The 25079-nt window shown below is 38.2% G+C and overlaps 1 protein-coding gene across 4 annotated transcripts in view; it reads left to right on the plus strand.

Moving 5' to 3' along the window:
- The first annotated feature begins 1295 nt into the window (after positions 1–1295).
- GABRB2 (gamma-aminobutyric acid type A receptor beta2 subunit) overlaps positions 1296–25079 on the plus strand; it is a 258289-nt gene continuing 234505 nt past the window's right edge. For 2 of the 4 annotated variants that reach the window (XM_010388905.1, XM_010388896.1), the window contains exons 1-3: positions 2794–2870; positions 3022–3113; positions 4139–4206. In XM_010388905.1, the coding sequence (XP_010387207.1) occupies positions 2794–2870; positions 3022–3113; positions 4139–4206 (237 nt within the window). Of the gene's footprint in view, positions 1529–2641; positions 2871–3021; positions 3114–4138; positions 4207–25079 lie in introns of those variants that run through there. The other 2 variants (XM_030927330.1, XM_030927329.1) reach the window with 2 other exon arrangements.

The following is a 25079-nucleotide window of genomic DNA, read 5'->3' on the forward strand; positions in this document are numbered from 1 at the left end:
TCTGAGGTAACGCTAAACCCAAGTAACTACAGATGGGAGACTTACAGACCTTCCTCCCTCCACCCTCGTGTGTATGTGTGTGTGAGTACGCGCTCGTATGTCTTTGGATGGACTCCTATGAGGCTGGGAGTCTAGTAGAGCGCCTCGCGGCATATCAGCACTGTGTTCACGGTGCTGGGCTTTACCTGTTTCTAACCTAGAAACTCCTTTGGTCGGTGAAGGAACTCAGCTTTCTCTTCCTGTTTATCATCCAACCTAGAGGAACTGTCGGATTCCCCCTTTCACAGCCCTCCCGCCTCCACACTTCCCCTGGAGTCATCCCCACAAGCTGCCCCCAAATGACCCTCTGACCAATGTGGGGGAGGGGAAAGGTTATCAGAAGGTAAGTGGGTCAAGAGTGCAGCACGGAATCGGACCCTGAGAAGCCCCCAGGGCTACGGGGACCGCAAACCTGTGGAGCTACACCCGCCACCTGCCGCCAACTCTGCTGGCCGGCGACCCCTCCTCTCCGGAGGCAGTGGCCAGGACTAGCTGGTGCGGTCCGCGCGCAACTCCACCCGCAGCCGCCGCGGGCTCCGCGGGCGCCGGGAGCTTGACCCGCCGCAGCAAAGCACTGGCAGCGGGCAAGGTCGCTGACTCAGGAGACTCCGGAATCTCGGCTGGCTAGTTCACTGGTTAGGAACGCTGACTCTGAAATCCAACCCTGGTTTCACCTCATGCCATCTGAGTGACCTTGGGCAATCTCCTTGGCTTCAGTGCGCCGGTTTCTAAATCTACAAAATGGGGACACTGAAGTGATAGTTAAACGCTAGAACTGTTGCCAGAATTAATGAATGCAGCGCTATAGCACGCAGTGGGCACTCACTTAATAGTGACCATGATTGGCAGCAGCATTGAGAGGCTAAGCATTGGGGTCCAGAATAGAGATTTGAGCTCTGGCCTTTCCAGTTCTTCACCCAGGGTGGGGTTGGGGGAGGGGTAGCGGGAGCAACTACTCTACCCGCCTCTTCCCCAGTTCCAAGATAAACTCAGGAGTACCCGGAGAGCCACTAGTTAGGACTCGGGTTCCTTCGGACGGCCCTATGTCCCCAGACTCGTAGCACCTCATGCCGCCCGTGGTTTCTCTCTTTCCCGAGAGCTGAGGGAAGACTTCTTTTGTGAATTGAGTATCTCCCTCCCCCAATTCCCCACCCCAAGCTTGCTGCCTCCTCCGGGTCCCGGCGGCCACGGCGAGGCGGCCTGAGCTTCGGGAGGAAGGGAAGAGCAGCCTCTGGGTGTACGAGTCCCCTGGGCCTGGGGAAGGGAAGAAGAGGACGAGGTGGCGCGGAGACCGCGGGAGAACACAGTGCCTCCGGAGGTGGGGGGGCTCTTCCTCATTTTGCCTGCCTTTTAGGGACCGCTCGTGCTTCTTGTATCCAGAGGTACAGTCCCTGAACCGCTGGGAGTCCCTGTCCCCTGCCCGGGCCGAGGGGCCGGGGGCACCAGCTCCGCACGCGGCCGGAGTGGGCGGCGAGCGCGGGCCCGCGAGGTAAGGAGGGATGGCGGAAGGGGAGTGCGCCTACACGTGTGTGCGCGCGGTGCGCGCAGCGGAAGGGGCGCTGGGTCCCGGCCGGGGCGCGTCCCACCCGGCCACCTGCCCTTCCTGCGCTGTGCCGTGGCCCACGCCCTCCAGTCCCCCGCACCTGCGCTAGGGCGCTCGTCACCCGCATCTCTCACGCCTCCACGTCCCATCTCCCCCTCATCCAAACCCCACCCTGCCCACTAATAATTCCCACTGCAGAATCAGACCGAAACCTGGAGAGACAGCGTTGCCTTTCTGCTCCCCTCGCCCCCCTCCCCTCCTGCTATAAATAACCCCGACTATCGGGTCAGGAACGTCACACGGCGAGAAAACAGGACCCCGAGGTTTTCTTCTCTGGCAATAGGGGGCAAAGGGTGAGGAGAGGAGAAATAAATCGCTCGTGAGTAGTGAAGAAAAGCTTGCTCTTTGACTACTAGAAGAGACCAGCCGTTATTTTATTCTTCTTTTCTCTCCCTTTCTTCCTTTTTTTATTTTTCCGTGCCTTTCTTATTCTGTACCCGCCTCCCCAACCCCCCGCCCCAAATCCAACGGGTTGCACAGCATTCCTCCCATTGGTTTTTTCCTTCCCTCCCTCTTCAACTCCCAACGCCCCCTCCCCCCTCCTCCCACCCGCCGCACATCCCCCGCCCCGCCACCATCCCTGTCTGGCCCCAGGCGGGGCATGCTGTTTGCCAAGGAAATAAAGTTCAAACTCCTTTGCCCCTGTGTCCGGCTGAGACCAGAAATGGGCTTACCGGCACCCATCTTCCGCTGGCACCCCACACCTGCTCTCCTCTAATTTTCTAATCTGGTTTTGCATATTTAAAAGAACACACACACACACACACACACACACACACACACCCCAAAAACCCACAACCCGCTAGGTGCAAAACTGCCTCCTGCAACTACCGAAACTTACCAGACGCTGTAGTTATTTTGTCTTAACGAAAGGATAACAACAGAAATTTTATTCTGGATGCTGCTGTGGGGTGACTTTTCTGTATTATTCAAATATGTATGTATTATACATATATGAGCTTTTCCTTTTTTCCTTTTAATTTTTTTTTTTTAAACAAGGAAATCTGCTCGATCCCCGGCAGCCGCCGCTTCCCCTTTGATGTTTTGGTACGCCGTGCGCATGCGCCTGACATTAGAATTACTGCACTGGGCAGACTAAGTTGGATCTCCTCTCTTCAGTGAAACCCTCAATTCCATCAAAAACTAAAGGGATGTGGAGAGTCCGGAAAAGGGGCTACTTTGGGATTTGGTCCTTCCCTTTAATAATCGCCGCTGTCTGTGCGCAGAGGTAAGTGTGCCCAGCGTTTCTTTTCTCCGTTCTCACTTTGAAGGGTTCTGTCTGCATACCTCTGAGCAGGAAAATGTAGTAGGGATCTGATGCTGAAAACGCTGTGCCTGCTTCCTTATTGATGCCTGCTTATTGTCATTTCTTTCTTTAGTGTCAATGACCCTAGTAATATGTCGCTGGTTAAAGAGACGGTGGATAGACTCCTGAAAGGCTATGACATTCGTCTGAGACCAGATTTTGGAGGTAATGGGGTTGCCTTGCAAATAAGAAAGAGTCCAGCCACAGCCGAAGCTGTCTTTTGAGCTTTGTGCGCGCTCTCTTCCCTCTCCCTAGTTGTGGGTGCATGTGCTGTACTGAATGTGTCTCTATTTTACCATATTGAGAAACTGATCAAAACTTAAGCTGGATTGTTACTACCCAGCACTAGCGTGGTCTTTCAGTGAGACCTAGTGTGTACTCAAATTTGGTGACTGCTATCTTTCAGCTTCACTGTTATGAATCCTTTGCTTCCCTGTCTTTGCTTTGTTGAGATACCAACCTCTTAAGTTTAGTAAATGATGTGCCGAGAGAACCAGGCTTACAGAAGGCCACCGTGAACATTTTTTAGGACAATATGTGCAGGCAGTTGGTTGAGACGTGGCATTAACCCCCTGTGCCTGCCTACTTTGGAAGAGTTCTTCTGGCCATGGTTACCGTGGCTCATGTCTGGATATAATCCACTCCTCCCAGCCTCACAGAAGTGGGGAGGACTGGGGGATGGGAGGGTAGGGAGAAAATGGGAGGGTTAGAGAGGGTAGGGGAAAGAAGAACCTCTCTCTGCTTGCAGCCCTAGGTATGCTGATAGACTTATTTAATATTGCTTCAGACTCTTATGAAGCTCAAAGAGTTAAAACCTGTGCACAGAAGGGGGTGGGAAAGACTGAGGAGGAGGGGGTTTTGCGCAAAATATAAAAATCCCTTAGGCTAGAAGGATTCTTGTGCTTCTGTGAGTTGTGTGCATTCACTTGCTGAGACATATGCATATGTAGACAGAGCTGGAATCCCTTGTTCACAACATACGTGCGTGCATATTCAATACAGCATTTCTTAGACGAGTGTGTGCCTGCTACTTTTTTTTTTTTTTTTTAACAAAAAAGCACAGAATTGAAAAATTTGAGAGTGAGTAGTGCAGAGGGGTTTGTGGTAGAGTGTCTTATGCCCAGGGATAACTCTTGCTGAGAATGAATGAAGTTCAAAGAAATCACGTGGCTGGCCATCTTGCTTTGCAGGTCCCCCCGTGGCTGTGGGAATGAACATTGACATTGCCAGCATCGATATGGTTTCTGAAGTCAATATGGTGAGTATTGATGTTTATGACTACTTCTTTGCAGACTTTCGTTTGGGGACAGGAAGGAGAAATGAGCCAGCTATTGGGGGTGGGGGTGTGCCTGGGTATGTGTATGAGGTGGGGGTGAGGGCATGGAATTTCACCCTAGAATCCCCTGTGTTGAGGTTAGAGAGTTGGCTCTTTCTGGTCCCTAACGATTTTTTCAACCTGGTTCAGATACTTGGAGTAAAATGCATCACACATTCATGTGTAAAACACAGTCACATGCCGGAGACCCCCTACAGAAGCCTCATCTCCGAAGGCTCAGAAATAAACACAGTTCGTCAAGTGATTTTCTGGATTTGATGTGGGCTCATGGGGAGAGGGGAGAGTTTTGATTTGACATTTAATGGAGAATATAGCTTACAAACAAAACTGTAATAAAGGCCCTGGAATACTGATGCCCACTTGTTGCTTTCAAAGATCACTGTTTACAGTTAGTGGCAAGCCCCCATCCCCCATTCCTGCCCCAGCTCCTTTGCTTGCTGCTTCCTTTAACCCCTCCTGTCCACCAAAATAAAGATTGGCCACCCTGTTTCTACAAGGTAGGCTCAGACCCATGTGTCATCCCTGTTCACTTCAGCAATTCATTCACCACATGTCTTAAGCTTGTACAGTTAATTGACAGCAGTACTCCTCAGTGGCTGCCTCCTTGGACTTGGGGCAAGTGCTAAGAGGAAAAAGCCTGTGTTCCCAACTAGGAAACACGTGTTGGGGGGTTTGCTTCAATCAGGAGCTCCCCCTGCTGCCCATATTAGAACACTGCAGACGTGCAATAAAATGACAAGTGTCCCAGACGCCCCCACATACTTGGGGGCATTCCTCCAGTGACTTTTCTACTCTGTGTTTTTAAAATCCCATGCTTTGGAAAAGTCCCTCTAAATAGGCCACATTTTAATGTAAAATTCCAGTGTTACTTTCAGTCCTGATAGCACTCAGCACATTTCAGAAGGTTGAGTTTTGACATAGTTCTGTCTAGAAATTGGTCGCATTATTAAAGAAGGGGGTATAGTATATAAGCTTTTATGCAAAACATTTCTAAGCCACCCCTCAGGAGTTGGAAATTAGTTCTTAACATAATACAAATTTCCGTATTCCCAGAATTCAAACAAGAAGAAGCTCAGTAACCAGCATAGTCCTTACACACTGTCCAAAGATAAGAGATAAACCTGAGATTTCACAAGATTCTGAAGCAAATGAATACTATGCTTATACCTTATGAGTACGCAAGGGAATTCAGCTATTTCTGAAGTGTTTTAATAACATGAATCTTCTCATGTTCTAATTTGGGGAAGTTTTTATCACATGCAATATAAACGCAGACTAAAGACAATATTGGATGTTTCAGAATCATAGATTTCCCTCACATTATGAAAATCTGTGTGGTTACAGAATGTTTCTTGGGATAGTATTTAATTTCTCAGATATATGAATATTCACTTTTGGTGAATTTGAAAGTTCTTTCATCAGTTTACGTTTTGAGCTTCAGCATAAAAATAAAAGATGTCCTAATGTGGGTACCTTCCTATGTCTCAGGAGCTTGAATCTAAATTATGCTGTTTAAAACAAAGTAATATAGAAATCAGGTGTGATTCTGTGCATCCTACACGTGATTGATTCAGACTCCTCTCTTTTGCATTTTGCTTTTTTTATGCTCTTCTGTCAGTCCCAAGTCTTATTTTACCACCACCTCCTTCTTTAGAGAATCACTAAATGAGATTTTGTGAAATGTATCAAGAAAAATTTAGAACTGAAAGAGATAATCATGAGAGGACTAGAGGTTGCTGCAATAGGTTAGCTAATAACTTAGAGGTATTATATCCTAACACTGTTTAGAGTGATAGAATTTTTATTTTTCTTTCCTTTAAGTTCTATTCATTTTTTTGTCTACATGCAACATTTTGGAGAGATATCTGAGGTGGAAACAATGCCAAGACCTGCTAGTCAAAATATAGATCCAGCTAAGGCAAGATGTCATCACTTACAGCTATTTACTGTTGCTGAAAAATCATGAGATGTTGAAAGTGCAAAAACGAATGTCAGGTTGTAAATGGGACAACATTGCAACATTAATGATTAGAACCAAGTGTTGAAAATTCCAAGCCAGATTCCTTACTTAGCCTTATGCTACACCCATGGATTTGTCCAGCTAGATTGTGACTTGTTGAAAAATTAACATTTATTTCAGCTGGCAATCTTAATAACCTAAAATTATCTTCAAAGAAAAATTTGTTGTGATGTTTGTTGTTATTTTTTAAAGATGATTATTTGTTTTGAAGCAACAGATGGGAAATTCCATCACTGGTATCTAAATAAGAGATGTTTATGGTGTGTTGTCCCCTGTATGTAGGTCTGAGTGTTAGTGCCTTTTGATTAGCTTCAGGTCTGAAAGGATGGTTGATTCGTTCCTTAAATGAAACTTCAAAATTGATTTAACAGACACATTTTTTCCTCATTATCCTTTGTGGACTGCAATCTCTGATAATTGTAACTTTCTCTTTTTATAGCATGTCTTCCTTTGAAGAATGGTAGGGAACCAGACCATTTAAATTGTCATTGACTCATTTGTACTGTACAAATAAATGTCCATGTCGGTGTGATGCTCCTTGTAAATCACAATGATAGACAGACCCGAAAGTGAATCAGGAGTCTCAGATGTGAGTTCCACTTCTGATGCTTAGTCATCCTGAGGATATTCACAGATAGACTGGGCTCACTTTACTCATTCATTAAAGGAGAGTAATAGTCTCATTTTACCTATCTTGGGTGAATACCAGAGTATAGGTATACCTTGTTTTATTCTACTTTGCTTTATTGTGCCTTGCAAACATTGCATTTTTGTAAATTGAAGGTTTGTGGCAACCTTGAAATGAGCAAGTCTATAAGGAGCCTGTTTCTCTAGTAGCATGTGTTTACTTTGTGTCTCTGTGTCACATTTTGGTAATTCTCACAATATTTCAATTTGTTTCATTATTATTATATCTGTTGTGGTGATCAGTGATCTCTGATGTTACTATTGCAGTTGTTTGGGGGCACCATGAACTGCACTGATGTAAGGCAGCAAATTTAATGGATAAATGTTGTATGTGTTCTGACAGTTCCACCAATGGGCCATTCCCCTGTCTGTCTCCCTCTCTGTGAGCCTCCCTATTCCCTGAGACACATCCATATGGAAATTGGGCCAATTAACCGCAGTACAATGAGAGTTGCACATCTCTCACTTTAAATCAAAAGCTAGAAATGATTAAGATCAGTGAGGAAAGTGTGTCAAAACCTGGGACAGACAGATAGCTAGGTCTCTTGCTCCAAACAGCCAAGTTTTGAATGCAAAGGAGGAGTCTATGAAGGAAATCAAAAGTGGTAGTCCAGTGAACACATGAAAAATAAGAAAATACAACAGGCTTATTGATGATATGGAGAAAGTTTTAGTGCTCTTGATAGAAGATCAAATTAGTTACAACATTCCCTTAGAGACAAAGCCAGGTTACCAGAACAAGGCCCTAACTGTATTTGATTCTATGAAGGCTTAGGAGATGCAGAAGAAAAGTTGGAAGCTAGCAGAGGCTGCTTTAGGATGTTTATGGAAACAAGCTGTCTTCATAACATAAAAGTGCAAGGTGTATCAGCAAATGCTGATGGAGAAGGTACAACAATTTATGCAGACGATCTAAGATAATCGATGAAGATGGCTGGCTATTCTGCACAACAGACTTTATTAGATAAGAGAGTCTTCTATCAGAGGAAGATGACTTCTAAGACTGTCATAGCTAAAGAGGAGAGGTCAGTGCCTGGCTTCAAAGCTTCAAGGCACAGGTCGACTTCTGTTAGGTGTTAATGCAGCTGGTTGCCTTAAGTTAAAGCCACTGTTCATTGACCATTTCCCACATCCTTGGTCCGTTAAGAATGATGCTAAATCTACTCGGCCTGTGCTCTAGAAATGGAAAAACACAGCCCAGATGACAGCATATCTGTTTGCAGCGTGATTTATTGAACATTTTAAGACTACTGTTGAGACTTACTGCTCAGGAAAAAAAAAAAAAAAAAAAAAAAAAAAAAAAAAGATGCTTACTGACTTACTGCTCAATCAGGTGCAATGGCTGATGCCTGTAATTCCAACACTTGAGGAGGCTGAGGCTGGCAAATACCTGGGCCCAGATATTCAAGACCAGCCTGGGTAACATGGCGAAACCCTGTTTCTACAAAAAATACAAAAATTAGCTAGTCATGTTGGCATGTGCCTGTAGTCCCAGCTACTCAGGAGACTAAGGTGGAGGATCACTTGAGCCTGGGTGGCAAAGGTTGCAATGAACTGAGATCACACCACTGCACTGCAACCTGGATGACAGAGTAAGTTGTCTCAAAATAATAATAATAATAATAATAAGATTAAAATTAGAAAACAAACCAACAACAAAATTAATGGCTGCTCATTGACAATGCACCTATTCATACATGAGCTCTGATGGAGATGTACAAAGAGATTAATGTTGTTTTCATGCTTGCTAACACAATGTCCATTCTGTAGCCCGTAAATCAAGGAGCAATTTTAACTTTCAAGTCTTATTTAAGAAGTACAATTTGTAAGGCTATACCTGCCATAGACAGTGATTCCTCTGATGAATCTGGGCAAAGTATTGAAAACCTTCTGGAAAGGATTCACCATTCTAGATACCATTAAGAACATTCATGGTTCATGAGAGGAAGTTCAAACAGCAACATTAACAGGAGTTTGGAAGAAATTGATTCCAACTGTCATGAATGACTTTGAGGTGTTCAAGACTTGAGTGGAGGAAGTCACTGCAGATGTAGTGGAAATAGCAAGAGAACTAGAATTAGAAGTGGAGCCTGAAGATGTGATTGAATTGCTGCAATCTCATGATCAAACTTCAATGCACAAGTTGCTTCTTATGGATGAGCAAAGACTGTGGTTTCTTGAGATGGAATCTACTTTTGGTGAAGACACTGTGAACATTGTTGAAGCAACAAAGGACTTAGGATATTACATAAACTCATTTGATAAAGTGGCAGCCAGGTTTGAGAGGTTTGACTTCAATTTTGAAAGAATTTCTGCTGTGGATAAAATACTCTCACACAGGATAGCATGCCACAGAGAAATCTTTTGTGAAAGGAAGAGTCCATTGATATAGCAAACTTCATTGTTGTCTCATTTTAAGAAATTGTCTCAGCCACCCCAGCATTTAGCAACCACAACCCTGCTCAATCAGCAGCCATCAACATGGAGCCAAGATGTTCTATCAGCAGTAAGATTACTACGCCGTGAAGGCTCAGATGATTGTTAGTATTTTCCAGCAATAAAGTATTTTAAACTTAAGGTATGTACATTTTTAACGTGATGCTATTTCACACTTATTAGATACAGCATAGTGTAAACATAACTTTTGTATGCACTAAGAAACCAAAAAAATTGTGGGACTCACTTTACTGGGGTGTTCACTTTATTGTGGTGGTCTGGAACTGAGCCAGCAATATCTTTCTGAGATATGACTTCATGTAAATTTATTGGTAGTCTATGAACATACTTAATGAAGACAACTCAAGAAACCAAATGTCCACTCCAGCTACTGTCTTAAGTGTGCTTGAGTTGACAATATAATTTACTAAGTCTCAGTTTTTCTATGTTTTAATTGAGAAGGGACATATTAACTTGGCTTCCAGCTCAAAGTTCCATGTTTCTCTATTGGATATAAAGAAGTTCCAGGAAAGCTTGAAAATCTAGAAAATCATGATGAAAATGCAGAACTCCTAAATGGCATGCAGTTGGGAGTTCTTACTGGAAAGCTAGTGGTGGTGTCACAACCATGTGACTTAGGTGACTGTCAGCTCAATAGATCTTTGGAAGAATGTGGTCTCAATTAGAATGCTCCTGAGCAGAAAGCTTGGCCTTGGAATGAAATATTTTTAGATGTCATGTTAAATTGGCAGGAATCTTTTTGTTAAGATTCTTTGATGAAAAGTGCATTTTAAGATTCAAATTTGGCTCTGAGGATTATGGACTGAAATAGCTTCCTCTTCATTTAAAGCAGATTCTTCTCCATCTTAAAACAACACATTTGCCAACCAAAGAGTGAAGCAATATTTCACTTTTGAGGAAAGAGTTCTAGTAAACACATACACAAATTACCTTTTTATGGAATGGCAAATGGAGAAAAGTGCTGCTGTTTTTTAAACAGATGTTTTCTTGCATCACCAGCTGCACAGTTGAAAATTTCATTCAACAAACTTATTTAGCAGCTACTATGATCCAGGCATGTGTTAGGCCTTATGGACAGAGTAGTGAACAAGATCAATCCATCCCTTGACCTCATGAAATATATAATCTAGGTGTTTACTTTTTTTTTTTTTTTTTTTTTTTTGAGACAGTTGTCTTGCTTTGTTGCCCAGGTAGTGCAGTGGTGCAATCTTGGCTCACTGCAATCTTCACCTCTTGGGCTCAAACAATCCTCTCAGCTCAGTCTCCTGAGCAGCTGGGACTACAGGCATGTGCCACCATGCCCAGCTGATTTTTGTAGTTTTAGTAGAGATGGGATTTCACCATGTTGCTCAGGCTGGTTTCAAACTCCTGAGCTCAAGCGATCTCCCCACCCTCAGCTTCCCAGAGTGCTGGGATTACAGGCATGAGTCACTCTGCCCAGGTAGGTGTTTACTATTCTTATAGTTGCATCAGATTCTTGCTGTATTTATGCCTAGCTTACATCTTTCCTTTTCTGTAAGACTTTTTCTTAGCAGCCAAGTAAGTGCCTCATGGTCTTTGTCTCCTATAAGTTCCTTCGTCACTTGTTGATTTTATCATTTTTCTGGGTATTTGATATTTCAAATGGTTTATATTTTGCATATTTATTCTGTCTTCCTCCATCATGTTTATAAATTACATCATGACAAGGTTTTGGTGTCTCTCCCTGTGTGGTTTTGTTTTATATACAAATGGTTGTTTGGATATTTGACCCCTGGTGAATGCCACAAGTATTGAGTGAAAAATTCACTTTTATAGTAGTAATTTATTATTATTTGCTACATGCTATACTATTTTTGTGGGGAAATAGAGCATAGAATCATAGCCCACAAAGTCAGATATTCACCATTTGGGACAAGTGTAGAAAGAATCACAATGTGGGGTCGTGAGTGCTTTGAAAGAGGAAATACACAGGCCATAGTGGGAATTTACTAATGTATTACATGGAAATGAGTCAGGTGAAGAAGGGGGTTAGAAGTATGTGAATAGATGTTCTGAGCAGAAAGAATAACATAGAGAAGGGTGTGACACGGGATAAATAAATGGTATTAGGGATTTGGAAGTCATTTTAAAAGCTGGAGTGGGAGTGAGGAAAGGATAGAGTTGGGGTTGAAGCCATAGGTGGGGATCAAATGATGAAGACCATTTTTGTGTCTTGCTCAATAATTGAATATTTGTCCAAAGGCTGTAGGGGCCCATGAAATGATGTCAGTAGAATTGCATGAACAGATTCAAACCTATGGAAGATGATTCTGAAGTGTAGAGGTGGATTGAAGTGGAGCAAAACTTAAGGTTGGAAGATGAGTTGAAAACCTACTGCAAAATTTCAGGAAGATTTGATGAAGTAAGACAGGAATGCAGAAAAAAAAAGATATAAAATTATTGTGTTTATAAGATGAAAGTGACAGGACTTGGTGAATCCCATGTTTCTGACAGTATCCTTTACTGATGTAGGGATGACAAGAAGGGCAGTGGGGATCAGGGGGATGAGGCCCGTGGGCAGATAGTGAGTTCACTTTCGGAAAAGTTGATTTTTTTTTCTATACACATAGAATCTCCAAATGGATACAACCAGAAGGTGACTGGAAAATATAGGTGTATAGATCAGGAAGCAGTCATCTAGAGAGACAAACTGAGCATTGTCAGCATATAAGTAGTGCTTCTAACGATGTGAATAGATAAAATTTAAATGGAAAAATGCAAAGACAGCTAAAAATAGAAATCTGGTGAGCCCTGTATTTTAGACAGTGGAAGACAGAAAAGGAACTCACAGAAGAGATAAATAAGTAGCAGTCAGAGAGTTAGTATGAGATACTCCAGATAATCATGTCTTAAAACCTGAGAGTTTGAAAAGCAAATAGTCAGCTGTGTCAGATGCCACAGTGATCAACTGAAATAAATTGTAAAAAATTTCTTCCAGATAGAGTAACAAGAGTGCACTGGTGAAATGTAGCAAGTGGAGTGTCGGTGATTGAAGACTACACTTTTGAGAAGTTTGGTTCTGAAGGGACATAGGGAGAGGGAATTGCTTTTAAAAAGTCATATATACCCGGGCACGGTGGCTCGCTCCTGTAATCCCAGCACTTTGGGAGGCTAAGGTGGGTGAATCACCTGAGGTCAGGAGTTCAAGACCAGCCTGGCCAACATTACAAAACCCCGTCTCTACTAAAAATACAAAAATTAGCTGGGCGTGGTGGTGCACGTCTGTAATCCCAGCTACTCAGGAGTCTGAGGCAGGGAGAAATGTTGAACCTGAGAGGCGGAGGTTGTAGTGAGCCAAGATCATGCCACTGCACTCCAGCCTGGGCAACAGAGTGAGAGTTATATATAGTTTGATGGAGAAACAATCTTCAGAAAGGAATAGGTTGAAGATACAAAGTGGATAGCAGGACTGGAAACTCAAGGCTTGCCTGAAGACTTATATATTCTCTGTGAACATACTAGACACTTTATATTGAAATTGGCTGCTGTGAAAATAGGTAAGTTAGTTCATTCAGGAAGCATAGAGTAAAGTAGGTGTGAACCCTCCGTGACCACAGACAACCTTAATTCTAAACAAATTATGCCCACACAATTTTGGGCACAATTTTGGCAAGCTGTTGTTTTCTCCTTCCTCTTTTCCTCCTTCTGTTTCTCCTCTCACCCTCTCCTGAACTTTTGTACATTGCTCAACCTTCTCCACCTCATCATAACACAAATATAAGGAAATAATTATAGCTACCTGTCTTAGTCCATTTAGTGTTGCTACAACAGAATACCTGAGACTGTATAGTCAATAAAGAAAAGAAGTTTATTTGGTTCACCATTCCGGTGGCTGGAAATTTCAAGATTGGACATCTGCATCTGGTGAGGTTCTCATCAGGCTGCTTCAACTAAAGGCAGAAGCAGACAGGGAACCGGCTTCCAGGGAACTGGCTTCCTGTGCAGAGACCACCTGGCACAAGAGGAAGCCAGTAGGGGAAGGTACCAGGCTCTTTTTAATATTAGCTCTCAGTGGAACTAATAGAATGAGAACTTACTCCCCAGATAAGGCATGAACTACTCACGAGACCTCTGCCCCCATGACCCTAGCACCTCCCATCAGGCTCAAACTCCCAACAGAGCCACATTGGGGATCAAATTTCAACATGGGGTTTGGAGAGGACAAACATCCAAACTAGGGCACTACCTTGTATTGAGGTTTTAACTTGTGCAAGTATTGTGTTAATGCACATCAAGTTAACCAGTCCTCTTATAAAAACTGAGATAGCCACTGTTAGCCTATTTAAAAAGGGAAAACTGAGGCCCAGAGACGTTAAATGATTTGTTCAAGGTCACATAGCTAGCAAATGATTGCCTTCACATCTCTCAGTCTTAGCCATCTTGTTACACTGCATTTTAAAATGTAGCAAAGCCATATTTTTTGATCATTTGCATTCCATGAGGAGCTTGTTTCATTATAGTTGTTGTTTTTACTCTTATTTTTTGGAAATAGTTGGTGGACTAAATAAACTAATCCTTCCTCAAATATTACTGTTTCTGTTCTCTACTCCACCTTGAAAAAAACACTTAATTTAATTAAAATAATTTTTTAAAGTAGGTACTTTCTTCACAGTGTGTTAAATGTAATACACAGTGCATTATATAATATTCACAGTGTGAATAATACAACTCTTCCCGATAAACTTATATTTTAAATTACATCTCTTGAGCACAATTTAAACCAAGCAATAAATGAAGGTTTATATAAAACATTGAGGAGGTGAAGATGTTGATTGTGTCATAATTTCTTTCATTGTGAATGGGTACCATTTGTTAACTTGTCTAATAATTTTCCTATTGCTTCAGCAAAATCTGTCAGGTAACCATTAATGTCAAAAATTTATGGTAAATATTTGTCAGGAAATGTTGCCTGGTATATGTTCAAGAACTGTAAGCTGTCTCAATAGTTTTAGGATATGTGTGAGCACTATATGAATATTCTACATCTTTTTCTTTTTTTCTTTTATTATCAAGACCTAACTTTCAGTTGAATTTTCAATAATGAGAATGAATTTTCGTGCTTACCAAGAAATTGCTCCTGCATATAATTCTCTTAAAGGTGGTTGAGTATTTTTCTTCGCTGGGTTTTTTTCTTCTTTTTTCCAGTCTTTCCTCCCTCTATCCCACATAAAACAAACGCAGTTCATCATAAAGTTTACGTCTCTAGAATACTGAATTCATCTATTTTTAGGCAGTACCCACTTGACAGTGCCAGTTTCTATTTCTTTTGGTTAATTCTTACAGCACATCCTTTACTGTTGCTTTTTTCCTTCAACAATCCTCTGACTTGACTCTAGTGTGAAGTAAGCATCTGACTGTGTGTTTACCCTGCAAGTGAAAGCAGGCAAGGGAAGTGCCTTGAATTTCATATTTCAGAAGCGCATCATGTGTGTTTTAGCTTTCTTTCTTCCCGAGAGGATTAAATATTCATGGAAATTCCTACAAGAATGTAAGTCAGGGAAAGTATTTTTCCTGGGAAGGAGGGCTTAGTTCTGGTCAGGGGGAAGGGCAATGACTTATTTTACAATCATTCTATATCAGGTTTTCTTCACCTTGGCTATATTGGAATTTGGAGCCAGATAACCCTGTCTTGTCGGGGCTATCTTGCGCATTGTAAGATGTTTAACTGAATCCCTTGTTTCTGCCTAATGGATGTCACTGGCATCCCTGAAATGGTGAAAAACAAAAATGTCTTCAAAAATTATCAAATGCGCCCTGGGGGGGCAAAATTGTTTCAGGTTGAGAGCCATTATTGTAAAAAATTGTGCTGTGCTTTTGTCTCCAAGAAAGCAGAGGAAAGGAGATTTTCTTTTTGAGTGTGGTTTTTGTGCCTAATTACCATTTTTATTTGTGGTTAGTAGCACATTGTGGGAAAAACAATTTTAAAATACCAACAAACATCACAGGTAAATATTATCTATATCCCTGTCACTTCATTAAAATTGTGTTTTCATTTGCCTATGTTACCTTCCAGTTTTAGTCTATTTTCCTATTCATATCTTACACATTGCATTCACTTATTTTATAGAGTATTATAGTCTACATTTGCAATTAACAGACCATAAATAGTTTTACAGTTTTGTTAAAAATATACATACCACTACTACCACTGATGTAAACTATTTTATGTTTTTCCATGTTCTATGAGCTTACAACATATGCAAACATATGAGCACATTGATAATTACTTTTTAATTTATTATCTTTTTATTTTCAAAGAAAGGAGTCTTAGTAATATACTTTATAGATTACTGGCCAAGATTTTTGCTATAGATTATTTGAAAATAAAGGAACCCATTTTCTACTTAGGCAACAATAACAGTAACATGCAAATTATATGCAAAATAAATAACTGAATTTAAATAGCATCTAAATGTAAATCTATTTTTTAAGTTTTATATGACTCTAACTCATATTTATACAGCTATATTTTACTCTGTTTTCATCTTAATATTACTTAGTTTTTCCAAAATCAATTACATTTTTGGATGGCATAAAGATACTTTGAAACAGACTGTTAAAAGAGAACGAAGTAATTAGATGTCTGTGAGTTTTAAAAGATACAAGTGAAGGATTTATGTTGCTTCCATTTATGCATTTTTTTGAAAAATATATATTTTACTATGCAAGGAGAGAAATCGGCTTATAATATCTTGTCATGATTTATGTAGAAAAATATAGGGGGTACATTTAGCCCATTGGCTCTTGCTGGTGTTCTCTTTGTTCACATTCTATCGGCATTCCTATTGCCAAGTTTCATTTTCTTGCTATACAATTTGGCATCTACTACCTACTTACCTGCCAAGAGGTCTTAACCTAGAAGTAATTGTCTGGGCAATTGAAGATGAAATGACTTCCCTCCTAACACAAAGGCAACCATTAAATTAATGAAGTTTTTAAGATGAATCTGCACGTGTCTTAGAAAAGCAATACATGAGTAAGCCACAGAGAAAGACAGATGTCCACGTGCACAAATATATGGACAGTGTTTGCATGCATCCCCAGTATTTCTCACATGCCTATCAATTTAGAAGCTCAAGAAATATGGAATGAATTTGTTGGAGGAGTAGTTGAAGGACTGTCATATCAGGCAACCAGGAAATATTTATCGACTGCTAACTTAATTGGCTCTACACCAATTAAGCTGTGTAGAAGAAAGATATGAGATAGTTCTTACACACAGGTATGGCTGTCTCTGGAATCTAGAAGGAATCATCTTAACTGCCCTATGAGGGAAGTGAAGAGTTGAGGGAGAGAAGAGTGTCTCAGACAGTGGGACAGGAAAGGGGTGTAACCCACAGGTAGAAGACTCAAAATAAAATGTTGAGAATACATTTTTACAGTGATTCTCAAACTTTTCTTTGTAGTAATCATCTGAGTCTAGTGTGAAATTCATATTTTCTGGGCCTGCACCAGAATCTGAGTCAGTAGGTCTGAGATGGCGTTCAGGTACTCTCTGGGAGAATCACTGTTTTAGGAGTACTAGTTTTATAGTGAAATTGGAAGCTAACATTATCATGTATAAAGTAATTGGACAGCGACTAACCAGTCTCTAGTTGTAATATGGGCTTTTGTGACAATAATTGAAGTGGACTGAGTGGGTAATACAGACACACACCTACATGTACACACAGATATGCTACACGTATACATAGATATACACATATATACATACATATGAATGCTTATTTACCTAAGGTGTGTTACGTACAAGTTTGTGATAATTGAAACAAAAGTGTGAAAAATAATTCAAACTTTTGACCACCCAAACATTCGTCCCTGTATGTGTCTCTAGTAACAGCTCATGACTGTTGAGCTTTTACCATGTGCTAAGTATCCTGCGTGAAGATGTATTTTAAATTTTAGGTAACTTAAACCTCACATCAACTTCATAACTTAAGGACTATTACTGTGCTGATTTTAAAGATGAGCAAACTACAGTTTGAGTAGTGAGCTTGTCCAAGGTCACATACTGGTAAGCAGCATTGTTGAGAATGGAGCCTCAATAAATAAATATTTATTTATTTATGTATTAATATGCAAAGTATGTTATCAAACATATCCAAAATAGAAATTTAAAGAGGATCTGATAATTTTATAAGCAAGCTATAATATTTTCATCTCATATTTACCCTGACACCAGTTTCGAGGTTTTTTTTTTAATTTCTCATGTAAATAAGAATATAGTGATTAATACTGGAAGATTACGTTTGGTTTTGTTCTGCATATTAGTCTGCTACTGGGATATACTGGATCATAGGTATGTAGTATGGATCATTCAAAAGTGGTTACTGTTTTCTATGAATATAGTCACATTTATTCCTACCTTGCAACATCTAGAGTCTAAATCTCTTTAGAGTCTAAAGCATTAACATAGAAAAAATAATGTTTTGGAGAGTGTGCTTTCCATCCCTCTCAAGAGGGAGTGTTTGTTTTGAAATCAGTATTGAATTTTCTTGTTTCTTTGAACTACAAGTTAACTGAAGCGACAAAGGGCTAAATAATTGAACAGCTGGCTTTTAAGCAAGCATATAAAGAGAATCTTTAAAAAATTGTCAGGTTTTTGTGAGGGTATAGAATTTTCGTCAACTGTAGCTTTTTTTTGGAAATACTTTTAACATTAATCCTGAATGAAATGATTTGTGAATTATTTTAAAAAATGCCATAAATTAAGAAGCAGAGATGTTAAAATAGTTTTAAATATGAGTGAGCAGGTACCAGTTACTAGGTTGTAAAATCTTATCACCATTTCTGTGTGCCTTTCATTGTTGAAGCCACCATACTCCAAAAAATAAAATTTAGATACTTTTGTTTACTATTTTCCTTGACATACAGACAAAGAAACTTCAGAACTTATTCTGTAATTCATATTTCTATTTCTTTTGCCAAATGAATATTTGAGTTAATAGACTGAAGATCTCTTGAAGTGTTCTTTGATCAGTTGGGTGCATCATTCCTCTTTCAAGCACCGTTAAGCCAGTGCGCTTTTGACATGGATAGGACTGTTCTGGGAGGCTGTGCATATTTGCATCTGGTGTATGCCTTGAGAGAATGCGCACAAGTGTTTACTTGAATCCTATTAGTATGCGTATGTAGCAAACCATTCTTTTTTAAACAGAGTTCACTGAAAAATGGCACCTTTGTTATTTTAAAAGTCATAATATTTTAAGTCCTTGCCATGTTTTCAGAAGAAAGAGCTGTAGAATTATAGACCACAAGAAAGAAAAAGCAAAGAATTTCTTTACATTTCCTTCAGATTTGGGGGAATGCTTTATCTTAGACTGCAATTTTGAGACAAATTTCTCTTCTATAAGAAATTGGAAGAGATATATTTTCCAATTGCTTTGTAACACTACAGAGTAAGATTTCCTGGCAAATATATCCCTCTGGTTATTTAGAAAGATCAACTATTGTTTTAATATCATAATTATACATTTCCTAAGAGACCATAAACCTCTTCCTGTCTATTTAATGGGCCGGCTTGAAAACCATGTTTTAAAATGGCTTTATCTTGTTATTTTACCACCAGCTCTGATCATTATCACCAAGTAGTCCAGTTAGATAGCAATTTATTGTTTAGTGGGACATTTTTAAGTAGGCTGCTTTAGTCAAATATAGCTTTAGGAAAATGTCATAAATATGCCCAGATGTTAAAATTCCCAGATTTGGACAAAATACCTCTTGACTGTTCACATTATCATTTGAAAAATAGCCACAATGCTGGAGCTCTGGGTTCCCTGTTTTGTTGTTGTTTTAGTGCATAGTGTACTCGAGGTGAGACTAAAACCCAATTCAATCAAATGCTACCTATGTTGTTGAACTTTAAAGAGATACAGAGACAGAGGGATCCAGAGAGGGAGATGGAGAGAGGAAAAGACATATGTGGTTACTATCCTTGAGGAATGTGTATTCAATATTTGAGAAATAGCAGAAGGCCTATTTTACATTGTAGCTGTGTGTGTGTGAGTTTTCTTTTCTTTTTTTTTTTTTTTTTTTTGATATAAAAGAGTATTAGAAGTATGTAGTAAAGACTTACCAAGTAAGAATGTGTTTATAATCAGGAATTGTTGTTTTGGATTTAAATAATACGGAATAAAAATATCAAAATACATGTAAATTATCTCTGTTCTTTTAACCATTTAATAGTTTACAAACCAAAATTTTAATTTAGAGGGGTCAATTAAAAATGAGATTTGAAAAAATTGCATTAGAACTTTGACATACAATTGGGATATAGTTGATTATGACTAGTAACACTACTAAAAATTACTACCATTTATTGATAAACTTCTATGAAATGAAATGTAATTTTAAAATAATTCCCTATTTCATTCCTAAAAGCTATGAAGTATTATCACATTTTACAAATGGGGAAATTGACGTTTTGATTTTTGTGAAACTAGAACCTGTGAGAACCAAAACAATGCTACAGCTAGAAAGTTCTGGAGCTGGGATTTGGGCCCGATTTTTCTCCTATCTCATTTATTTTGTGTTCTTCTGATGTTAAAGGAAAGAAAATTTGAAAATTCAAATGGAAGAGCCTCCACCATAGTCTCCCAGGTTGATAGTCAATAGTCAGCATGCCAGCTTCCAAAATGACTTTTGGGAAACCCACACAAATCAAACAAATAGAGCATAAATAATAAAATCTGTACTATTGTAGAAGTACACAGTCTTAAGTTATTTTGAAATTAATTCAACTAGTAATTATCACTGTTTCAGCATCATTTAAATTTGTGCATACATTGAAAAATTATAATTTACTTTTTTCTTGGTTGTTGTAAATCATCTGTCATTACTGGAGAATCAATGAAATTCTTGCCCCAAAAATCCATTCTGAAAAAAAGTGTATGCTGATCCTAAGAATTAAGAGCAAAATTATATTTTGATTAAATTTTCTAAGAGACTTTTAGATGAAGAAAAATATCAGCCCTTCATGTCATACATGTTATTTTAATGAGGTGGCATACCCATCTCAGAATACTTAGTAAACTGATGTTAAACTTTGTGTGCAATAACAATTGCGTTGTATTTCAAGATCAATTCAAAAAACTTTAGTTTGAATTCACTTGTGATTTTTAAGATTGAGAATAATCTGTTCAAACAAAACATTTCTAATCTATTTTTTTTCTGCTTTATCAAATACTCAACTGGATTAATGAAAATTAATAATAAAATCATTTTAGATGCATGATATGTATAATACTATATATATGCATAATATTTAAAAATAATAACCAAGTTCTGTATTTTTTTGGAAAGCAGACAATCCTTAGCTTTAAAGATGCTATTGTATTTTTTGATAAATTATTTCTATAATTATTCTGAAAAAGTCAATATTTATATCAAAGACAGGAGAGTTGGCAGTCCTGGATTTGTCCTGAATTTGTCACTGATGATATTTAAACCTGTACAAATTTCTTAACTTCTAGAAAACTATTTCTATATTTAGAAATTATGAAAATTGAAAGTTATTATGTTTACTTTGTAAAGCAGGTAAATTTCCTCATTATATAATTTTAGTAATATTCTGGCATATTTTTATCAGAATTATTTTTGTTACTCATTTATGTCCACTATAGAAAAATCAGTAAATATAATAAACTATAGTGAAAAGTGAAGATCTCAGTGTCATCACCCAGATACAACTGCTGCTAGCAAAACAATCACAATATCTTCAGACTTCATAGAAACTCACATACACGCACATGAAATAAAATAAGATAGTGTCATATATTGTGTTTCAAATATGATTTTTGCTCTTAATGTTTTGTGAACATCTTTTGATGCAATCTATAATTTTTTTAACAGTTGCATACAATTCTCTTGCGTGAATGCATCATACTTGTTAAATCAGTCCTCTGTTGATGGACATTATGATTATTTGAGTACTTTTGCTATTGTGAACTAAGTTATATTAACCACTCCTGTGTATTCATATTTGATGCATTTGGAAAATTATTTTCTTTGGTAAATTCTTAGGAGTTGGATTACTGGACCCCAGAATATGTATATTTTAGGCATTGATACTTGGTGCCTTAAAAATCTTCTAGTTTATATTCACACCACCTGTGTGTGAGAATTCCATTCGCACACACACCTCTCAGTTCTGGGCATCTCTGTCAGTATGTACATTCTTTTCATCTTTGCTAATCTGTTAAATAGTTAATTTGCCTGATTAACTAAATTTTATTGCCAGTTAACGATCTCAGACACTCTTCTGTGTTTATAGGTCATTTGTATTTCTTCTCCCTGAACTGCCTTTTTATGTCATTTATTAATTTATTTTCTATTGGACAATTATTTTTATTGATTGGTTGTAACTTTTTACATATTAAGGCTATTGAGCCTATATAACATATTGCAGACATATTTCCTTGTATAATAACTTTGTGAATAATATATTTGATTGTCCATAAAGTTTTTATTTATGCACACCAAAATAGTGATTTTTGATCCTGGTTTTCAGACTTTGAAAAGTGCACACCAATATTTTTTAAAAATAAATATTCAGATATTATTCCAATATTCTACGAAAATTTTCACATAAAATTTGAGTTCATTTGAAATATATTTTGGGGTAATTTCTGAAGCAGAAATATTGATAGGTAGACAGGTAGGTAGATTGAGTGACAGATAATTGTGATACTAAAATTTAATGAAATAATCTGTCCTTTCACTACTAATTTGAAATGTTCTTTACCACACAGGAAATCCTTCTTGTCCTTATGTCTGTGTTTCTACTCTGTAATTTGCTTCATTAATATTTCTCCCTATTTTTGTGCCAACACCATATAGTTTTAATTACTCTAACGTAAAATGTAAGACAGACCTCTTATTATATTTCTACTTAATTATATTTGACCATTATGAAATAGTTATGCTTCCATACAATCTTTAAGTTTTGGCAATTTAAAAATGCTACTACTATTTTTGCTGTAATTGCTTTAAAATTTAGTGAGGAATATGGAAAGAAATTTACTTCTCAACAGGATTCCTTCTTTCTATTGAAGGACATGTTATGTTTCCCATTTTATACATATTCTGTTATGTTCTTTGGTAAAATTTTACAGTTTTCTCCATGTAGGTCTTGCATATTTCTTTTTTTTTTGAGACGGAGTCTCGCTCTGTCGCCCAGGCTGGAGTGCAGTAGCCAGATCTCAGCTCACTGCAAGCTCCACCTCCTGGGTTTACGCCATCTCCTGCCTCAGCCTCCCGAGTAGCTGGGACTACAGGCGCCCGCCACCTCGCCTGGCTAGTTTTTTGTATTTTTTTAGTAGAGACGGGGTTTCACCATGTTAGCCAGGATGGTCTCGATCTTCTGACCTCGTGATCCGCCTGTCTCGGCCTCCCAAAGTGCTGGGATTACAGGCTTCAGCCACCGCGCCTGGCCGATCTTGCATATTTCTTATTAAATGTATGCCCATAAGTCCTACATAATTCTTGTTAAATTTATACTTCAGTACTTTATAGTTTTTATGGTTATTATCAATGGGATTTTTATATTCAATGATTTTTTTGATTCTTGGCCAAATGAACAAAGATAATTATCTGAAGATGGTTGTCTTTTAACTTTACAACTTAGGCTACCATTTCCATTTCAATGTATGCATGAGGTGCTTTGGATGTCTTATGGAAATTAAAAAAAATTCTTTGAATATAGTAAGCCAAATCATCAGCACATGCTGTGTCTAAACTCTGTTGTCCCTTACTTGAAGTATAAATTATATCATCACAAATAAGAGATCTTCCATAATAAGATCATCTACACTCAGAACAAAACAGCTTAACTGACACACTGTGTGTGATACTGCCTCATACATCTGTTTCAGAGTGGTAACTTGGATCCATTCAATACTAAATCAGGACATGACTTATATTCAGAGGCTTGGTCACCTAAAGACTGAGGGTCACCAAAAGCTTTCCCACTGTAGTAGTCTAAGTTCACAATTGGTTTGACCATTTTGAACAGGTTGAGTTGTCAGTCTGCTTTACTGAACAGTTTTTATTATCATGTTGCTCCACTCAGCTAAGAATGGTTTAGTTGTGCATGAAGTTCAAGATTTCTAGAAATTATCTCAAAATATGTTACTGTCTTTTAGAATACATATACCATATACATTTTAGAGAATTTAGAAAGTCTTTCACTGAATTGTAACTTTTGTGTTGGTTAGATCAAATGTACCTTTGAGAAAAAGGCAAAAGCTCAGAAATTGTAGGAGAAAAGAATTTATATAAACTAGGCCAGCCTAATCAACAGCATGCAATATTTGGTTATCATACATGTAGACATGTTCATGTGTACACTCACCTCTACACACACACACACACACACATATTATATACACACACACACATATATATAAATTTGGGTATGAAATTTTTATTTTTTCTGTTTAAATAGGAACTTATCACCTCCAGGTTTATTTATTTAATACTGGGAAACTTAGAGATGCATTAGTCGAATGGGATATAAGGTAAAATAAATAACAATGCCACTTGTGTCAGCTTGAAAGAACTATGTCCTTGGATAAGAAAATGTGCTTCTTGTAATTCAATCTAAGCAAATTAAAACAAAGCTGGTATTCCATACTATTATGCATTATTTTACCAAATATACATTTTAAATACAAAATGAAATATCTATACTAAATGGTTGTTTTTATATTAAAGTATATAATGCACTAATTTCTATAATTTCAGGCTTCTGATTTGATGTATCAAGAGAAGCATGGTCTTTTGATGAATGTGTTTTGGTTCTGTATATTTTAGTAAAAAATATAGAGAAAATACTTTCATAAATAGAATGCTTACTGAATTACAATTGAAAGACCTTTTTTACTCTTAATGGTCTATATTTTTATTTTCCCATCTAAAAATTATTAAGTTTTATCTACAAATATATACATTAGAATATTTTATTTGTTAAACTGGAATTCAGGGAACCATGATCTTGATGATCATGCTTATCTCGATTTAATTCGTGTTGGCCAAAATATTATTGATGTTTTGGATCAGGGATCAGCCAGATCTGACAGTTGCCTGTTTTGATGAATAAATTTCTATTGGAGCACACTTGTGCCCATTAGGTTACACACTGTCTATGCCTGCTTTTGCACTCTCAACACAGAATTGAGTAGCTAAAAGAGAGACTATGTGGCCTGCAAAGTCCAAAATAGTTACTGCCTGGTTGGTATAGAAAATTTTTTTTCTGATTCTGTTTGAGAACATTAACTACAACATAAAATAGAAAGTACTTTGTATATAAACCAGAAATGAAAGCCATAGCCTATTTAATTGCATATTATTATTTTTCATGCTTATATATTTGCTAAGACTTTACTTAAATGAGCAGTGGTTCAAATTAGATAAGAATTGTGTTGAAAGTGTGGGATTTCACAGCTAAATACATTTTATGAAAAAAAAATCATGTTATGGAAAGCATAAGAAGCAAAATATCTCTAGTAGTAAAATTGAAAGAATTATGGAATATAATATGAGGGTCTCTGCCTCATATTAGTCTGAGGTTTGCATTAAAAACAGATCACATTGTATTCTATTCTATTAATAT

This window comes from Rhinopithecus roxellana, chromosome 3, assembly GCF_007565055.1.
Source record: "Rhinopithecus roxellana isolate Shanxi Qingling chromosome 3, ASM756505v1, whole genome shotgun sequence".
Lineage (NCBI taxonomy): Eukaryota > Metazoa > Chordata > Mammalia > Primates > Cercopithecidae > Rhinopithecus > Rhinopithecus roxellana.